Source organism: Labrus bergylta, chromosome 5, assembly GCF_963930695.1.
Source record: "Labrus bergylta chromosome 5, fLabBer1.1, whole genome shotgun sequence".
Taxonomy (NCBI): Eukaryota; Metazoa; Chordata; class Actinopteri; order Labriformes; family Labridae; genus Labrus; species Labrus bergylta.
In genome coordinates, this window is record NC_089199.1 from 12,312,552 (window position 1) to 12,320,035 (window position 7,484).

The 7,484-nt window shown below is 37.8% G+C and overlaps 1 protein-coding gene across 1 annotated transcript; it reads right to left on the reverse strand.

Moving 5' to 3' along the window:
• Nucleotides 1–677: 677 nt before the first annotated feature.
• LOC109997406 (green-sensitive opsin) lies at nucleotides 678–4,312 on the reverse strand. Its single transcript, XM_020651889.3, has 5 exons — nucleotides 3,857–4,312; nucleotides 3,514–3,682; nucleotides 2,252–2,417; nucleotides 1,503–1,742; nucleotides 678–1,171 (listed from the first exon to the last, which is right to left on the reverse strand). Exons 1-5 carry the CDS (start codon nucleotides 4,218–4,220, stop codon nucleotides 1,073–1,075), a joined length of 1,038 nt encoding a protein of 345 aa, XP_020507545.1. The 5' UTR covers nucleotides 4,221–4,312; the 3' UTR covers nucleotides 678–1,072.
• Nucleotides 4,313–7,484: the final 3,172 nt, after the last annotated feature.

Below are 7,484 nucleotides of genomic sequence, written 5' to 3' on the forward strand. Positions count from 1 at the left end.
TAAAAAACAGTTTTTTTGTATTCCTGTTTGTATTTATATACCAAAATTGGTGAATACATGTGGGCGTGCAGTGCCAGCAAGCCTGCAGGTAAATGTACGGATTGTTTTGAGTGCAGTTAGTACAGGTTTCTGAGGTGAATCCCATTTTAAACATTTTCTGCCCTTTGAGGTGAGTTCTGTTAAGTGTCTTGTATTGTATTAGTTGTATATTTGCATTTTTGGACATCAGGTAAATGTTTCGGCACATTTGGGTCCAGAAGTCATGCCGACAGGGGGCAATTGACAGGTCTTATTGATGGAGGGAGATCGAGACTGATGGCTGTGATATTGAGTGTAGCTTGGATTGAGGATTTAAATTGAAAATATTCCAGAAATGTATTGCTCCTGATGCCGTACTCCTGGACCAAATGGGAGAATGAGACAAGTGTATTATTCTGGAAAACATGCTGTAAGTGGGTGATGCCTTTGTCTGTTTTTTTTTGTTGCTGAGGAAGTCCGGATTGTTCCAAATAGGGGTGAAATTAGATGGTGCTAGAGTGGAGTTTGTTTGTTGAAAACATCTAAATAATGTATCTTGTAAGAAGGTTCATTTAGGTCTGTTGGCTGGCTTTAGGGTGGAATGGAAATAAAAATGAAAGTCAGAGCAAAATCTTAATGAAAACACAGCAACCAAGATGTCTTTTCATGCATGCATTTAATAACTTTTCTAATCTTTTTGTTTATAAAATATGTACAGAATATTATGACAAAGGCCAACAGGCATGCTGACCTCTCCACAATATTCAACCATTCAACAAGCATCCACCCACACATCCAAACATACCACCATATCAATTATAAGAAAACACTTCCTGCTATGTTTCAGAGATGTTCTGTAGATTCTCTTTCTGCTGTTGTTTTTCAGAATGTGCAGTGTAAAAGCTGACATCAGCATGTATTCCCATTTAAATGTCCATTTGTTGCAGAAAAGATCATTAGCTTGTTTCCTTTGGTTATTTTCACTTGAAGACAGCCATACAGAATCCGGAAGACAACAGGAAGAAGGATGTCTTTAGGTGTGAAGTTTCTATCCTTAAGATACAGAGGAGACTTCTGTCTTGCTGGTAGAAACTGAGGTCTCATCCTCCACCATGCCACCCATGCCAATACTGCTTAGCATGCAGTTACGGAACTGAAGGGGATAAGACAGAGAGGTTTTAATTAGATAAGATTGCACTCTTTGTAAACAATCCTCCTGGGGTTGGCACAGGTTATAATCCATTTGAAGGAAACTCTTTGCCAGTTTGCATGCTTCTCCAGCAGGACACACAAACATCTGTGAAGCTTTTTAGTTCATCATTAAACCCCTGAACCTAAAGAATCATTAACAAATACAACAGCTCACTCTGAAACTTGAAATAGCTAACTAGGCCATTTTGTCAAATTTGTAAGCTTTATAGATGGGACATCAGTAGATTATTTTTTGCAGAAATAAATGTGTGTTAGTGTAGAACTGAACTGACCTGTTTGTTAAACAGCACATAGATAATAGGGTTAAACAGAGCTGAGCTCTTGGAGAAGAAGGCAGGGATAGCCATAGCTACAGCAGAGAAAGCTGCACCCTTGTTGAAGAAGATCCATGCAGCAAAGCTAGCATATGGTGTCCAGGCCACCAAGAAGCCCAAGACCATCAGGATGCACATACGTGTGACCTCCCTCTCAGCTTTCTGGGTGGATTCTGAGTCCTGCTGCTGAGCTGCAGCCTGAAATGTGTAGGACAGAAGATGAGTAGGAGGTTAGAAAGGCCTAAACCCAAGCAGTCAAATGCCAAGCATATCACAAAGTCTGTGTTGGAATTGAAAATTCTTCCTATGCTGTGTTGCTTAGCCCTGATCCCTCCAAAGAAACATTGGATCTGAAATGTGATTTTACTTTCCCAGTGTCTGTTTCATAATTTGGTAATGTCTATTTATCAGAGATTATACATCAATTATCTGAAAAAACTAGTTGGCAGTTTTGGCAGCTTAACGTGAAACAAGTAGTGGCTTTAAAACTGGGTAAACTTTCTGACATTTTGAAAATGCAAATAGTGCATGTTTAGAAATAAAGAAAACAACTATATTTTGAAATAGAAATGTAAGCAAGGTGACTTATAACATGCTTTTGTACTAAAAGACCTATCAGCAAATCAAAATTGGGAGGTTTCAATGGGATACTGTGGTACAGGTGAACATATCGTTTAATATAAAGTACAGTTAAGAATCAGACTTACAGCTTTGACTGTCAGCACAAGGCTTCCATAGGTAAAGAAGATTGTGCCAACTGGCAAACAGAAGTGACAGGTGAACATGTACATGACAAATGATTCATTGTTGAAGCCTGGAGCCATAGTGTAGTAGTCAGGTCCACAGGAGCACTGCAGACCCTCAGGGATGTACCTGTGTGAGAAGAGCAGAGAAAATACTTTAGTACTGTATCATCATTTAGCTCTGGGAAGGAGGCTGCTGCAGATGTTTGTCCACATATATGCTCATTTAACTTTTGTATCACCAGCACATGAACAACTATAAGAGAGTGGAAAATTCAGCACTTTTTGTTTTTACTAGTGAAAAAAACCTTTTAGCAACTTCCTTGATGTCCCTTTCATTCTTATATATTTCAATTCCTAATCTTTAAATATGGACATGCAACAAGCTGATTTCATCTGAGATTATATGGCAGCAGAATGTCAGGTGTTAACACCGGCTGTATTCACTCTGCAAACTGTGGCTACAGGTAAAGCTTTATATAAAGGAAGAAATGGCTCGCCCACTGTAGGGCTCCAATATTCCAGATAATCATATTCACCAGGATGGTGACGTTTGGAGTAGGTACAGCTTGAACACAAATGTGTGCTTTAGGTAACAAATGATTTACATGCTGTAAATGCAACTATCCACATAACACAGCATTTCATCTCTGTATGTAAGTCAAATTCTAAGGACAAACACCTTTCATTATTTTAAGTTCTACATCTGATTGACTAGTTTCCATAAGAATCTATGTACTTCTAAATAAGCACCGCTTTAGTCCAGACTCTTAATTGCAATTAAGTATTCCTAAACTCTGACATTGCTACTTTCACTTAAGAGAGGATACACAGGAAATATGTTTTGCACACAGATGCAATTACAGAAAGCCTTATCAGCCCATGTGTGTGTGTGCTTGAAAGAGTCTACTTATTACTATTTCAACTGGTTACTTTCTTGCTCTGCTATGTTTTGAATAGACTTTTTTTATAGATTCAAATTGCAAAACTCCTGTATCATCTCCTGCCAAGGTTAGGAAGAATTTCTTGAAGGAGAATGGATGTAAGACAGGAAAGACTATGATGGACTTAGTTATAAATTAAAAATTAAAAACTCAAGAATGATTTTGATTGTTGCCTGATTTATGTTTTTGTTCTGAATCTAACTAAAATGCAACCTTTTTACAAGGTTAACCACATTTTGGCTTCTTTATTAGAAAGATGCAGGAAACAGATGTTTGAATTACCTGGACCATCCAACCAGTGGGGGGACAGCGCAAGCCATAGCCATGACCCAGGTGAAAGCAACTCCAACTCCAGCATGGGTTCCAGAGAACTTGAAGCTTCCCATGGGTTTGCAGACAACAATGTATCTCTCAACAGCCAGGACCACCAATGACCAGAGAGCCACTTGACCTTTAGGATAAAGAGAGGAAAACCTTCTGGGTATAATTATAGATGAAATCTTGATTGTTACATGTTTCAGAGTGTCATGCATTGGATTTCTCAGGCTGTACTGTGAAATATAGATATTTTCTTTACAAAGGCAACAAACTGCAATAACACTGTTAAAAAGTTTCTATGTCCTACCTCCAAGAGTAGCCATGAATCCCTCAATGGCACAGCCCATTGTTCCAAAAATGAAGTAGCCGGAGATAGCAGTGACGAAGGTGATGGTGAAACCGAAGCAGACCATGATGAGTCCAGCCACAGCCAAGTTGACCAGGATGAAGTTGAGAGGTTGCCTGAGTTTCTTGTTCTGAGCTGTGACCATCAGTGTCAGGAAGTTGATGGGGAAGCCAGTGCAGATGAGGAAGAACATGTAGACGGCAAGCAGCTTGAACATCCATGGATCTGCCAAATAATACTGTGGATAATAGAAAGGACTCCTCACAAGCCCCGTCCTGTTGTTCAAGGGGATGTAGAAGTCCTTGCCCTCTGTGCCGTTCTCCATTTTAACCAATTAGGATTGAGATAGATTGAGTAGATTAAGGAGCAATGTTGACAGAGTCAAGGGTCTGCTCTCTAAACTGCTGTAAATATTGTCGCAATGGTTATATAGTCCCACAGTGCAGACCCCACAATGGATCAAGAAGATAAGCAAAGAGGATCTGCATGATAATCCAGCGCATTAACTGTGAGAGTTTAACCACCTTACACATGATTTTAAGAATGCGTTTGGTAACATGAACAGCATATGTTAGAGGAAGCAATAGTTTACCTAACCTTTTACAGAGGGGGATTTCTGTTTCCAAAAATATTAAGAAAAATAGTTGCTGTTTTTTTGCTTTTGCTGAGAAAATCTACTTCTATCTCAACAAGACAGAACATTGACTTTATCTCTGCAACTATATGAGATATCCTCTGAAGAAGCAGAGTGAACTTAAGATCATTAAGCACATACATAATTTAAATTGAATAATTCACATTAAACAGCACAAAATGTAAACACCACTTAAGCACAATTAAAGGGAGACTCTGGCTGAAACATCTAACTTGATTATGACAGTATCCATTCAATTTGGCCTCAACTTACAAATTCCTAACAGGATTGCAGAGTGCAGGTTAGGTTGCAGCGTAAATCTGTGCTCCAGAAGCATTACTGTAGTAGAAGCATGGCTAGACGGACAAAGAGAGCGATAAACAGATAGATGTAGAGATGAACAGTTGCATTAATTTATTTTTTTCATGGTTTTATACTGGTACTTGTATACTGCTTCAATACTTCATCATTCAATATATGTTAATAAATCACAACTCTTCTTGTTCAGTTGTAACCAAGGAACAATGTCTTAGATGGGGGTGAAGTTCTGAGTTAGTCTTTTCATATTGGATTTATTTTTCTCTTTCACAGTTGTGTATCATCTGCATGCTGTTAGAAATAACTGGATTGCGGAATCATTTATAAAAACAGTCAAATTCATGCAGGTGCATGTAAATACGTAATATTTGTCACTCTTCTCAAAAGCTATTTTTTGGTTTCAGTTTCAGTATCGAAGCACCAAGGATTTTTAATAATTGTAATTTTGGGTATGCACACTACCTCTTCTTTTACCTGAGCCTAAGTATTGAACACAATATCGTGACCAAGGCTTTGCATGGTACACATGGAAAAAATAGATGCTACTATTGATTTTGTCAGATAGCTCAAACAAATAGTTTACCTTGGACACTTAGACCGTAGAGGATTCCAAATTGTTAAGCTGTGATGCGCAGTCTTCTACTTGTGTATGGAGAATAAGCAAACTCTATGTCTTCTCTTTAGCCTTTATCCGATGATTACTTAATTAGACGAGCAAAAACCTATTACCTTATTACACGCAGACCAATGGGATGGAAAACTTGCCACAGTTAAACGGAGCCAGACCAGGCTCTTGGGTGTTGTTTTAGTTAAAAGACACCAAGAGATCTAAAGGTCCCTTGTATGGAAAACCACATGGACACTAAAAGAGAGTTCTGATTGAAGGCTTATCATGCAGCTAAACAAGTTGATACCTATTTATTGAACTGTCACCTTTCATATTGGGTGAATACATGGTTTCACCCCAATTTTTTGTTTTATCTAACTTTATGTAAAGGCCGCAATTTTTTCTATTTGTTTGGCAATGGATTTATCAAATTAATAATTTTCTTTCATATGGTGCATTTTTGTTTTGTTAATTTAAATGACCTTTACCCTTCTTTAACACTGTTTGGCTCCATACTGAGTGCCTCATTTTGTTTGAACTTCATCTTAATTATATTTCTAGAGGCCAGTCTTTCCTGCGTTAATCCACTTATCAAATGGCAATTACTGTCTGCTGCTGCAGGTACTGTGGACAGGGCTTTTAAAGGGATACTTTGCATTAAGCTTTGTATCATTAAAAACCTGGTAGTATTTTTGAATGGTCGTGCATCCCGCCATTCATTTTCCCCTGAGAAGGGAAATCTTTGTATTTCTAAGTCTGAAAAGGAGCTTCCAGTGACGCAAAATGATGATTTTTGTGTCACTGGAAGCAGGACTGGTAGTGTCAGTGCTCTCACTGTTTGCCTATGGACACAGACAGAGTCTGTTTTCTGCCAAGAATTTCCAAGATCAATTCTGGAAGGAATTTCGGAATCAGTTGAGGAACAGGCCTTATGTGTTGAAGTAAATATGTCTGTAAATGTTTTTATTACTATGTTTGTACTGCTATATTGTATATTTTGGAGAAACTGTATCGTTTCTGATACTTCTGATACTTCGTTTCTGAAGTATTTCTGATTCTGAACTAGAGGACCTTAGATAGAGTGGCCTGCGGTGCTGTGCATTCTGGGTTTTGGTGTCTTTCATCAACATGAGCCAAAAAGACACTTTCTGCCTTTTCACAGCCAAGAAGGCACCAACTTCAACATTTCTTTCACATTTCTATTACATATATGACCCAATGTCAATACAGATTCAGGTTTCAACGGGTGAAGTATCCCTTTAATCAAAAAGACAAGTTGTTATAAATGCATTAGTGGCTTACAGAAACTCTAATTCAATTAAAATAACTAGATTACTGATTTAAGTGAGTCATTGTATCTTATCCGTTTGCAGCACGGCAACTCTTTGATGAGGAAACAAGCTTACTTAATTAAACATGTAACCATACCGCATTACACTAAAAGTTATATCACTAGAGTTAAATAACTTAAAGTCAAATCAGTCATGGAACTGATTGAACCACTTTCTTTCACCTTAATCCAATTGACTACTCTAATTTTGGTTCTCTGCAAACTACACAACTTACACTAGTGTCACATATTAACAACAGTTCCTCATGAGCTCTTAACTACCAAGGCATGTTATAATTGTGTATCTGTTTTTTTTTCCTTAAAAAATCTAGAGACAATAGGACAGTTTAATGATGCCTTTAAGAAAAAATGGTTATGTCATCTGTTCCTCCATATACATACATAACATGAACATTTTCACCTCCTGGTGAAGGCTACTTTAACAGAGACTGTTTAGGCCAAATACTTGCTGCCTTGAAACTCTTACCAGCTTAATGTTTTTTCCTGTTTAGCACTACATTACAGATTCAAAAGTTACATATTTGTTCTAATCAGTCAGGGCTTTTCCAGGTGCCCTGAAAACTGCTGTTATTAAACCACTTTAAAAGAAGTCCAACTTGAATGCCTCAAAAATACACAACCTTCAGTTTTCTACACACTTGTATATCTCATGACTACAGTCCCTTACACTACCTGAATA

Excerpts from the sequence above, each read along its gene's own strand:
- LOC109997406 (XM_020651889.3), bottom strand. The coding sequence starts at position 4,220 with ATGGAGAACGGCACAGAGGGCAAGGACTTCTACATCCCCTTGAACAAC. Across the intron at positions 1,743-2,251 it reads TTGTGCTGACAGTCAAAGCT|GCTGCAGCTCAGCAGCAGGA; the intron begins GTAAGTCTGATT and ends TACACATTTCAG. Across the intron at positions 1,172-1,502 it reads ATGTGCTGTTTAACAAACAG|TTCCGTAACTGCATGCTAAG; the intron begins GTCAGTTCAGTT and ends TATCCCCTTCAG.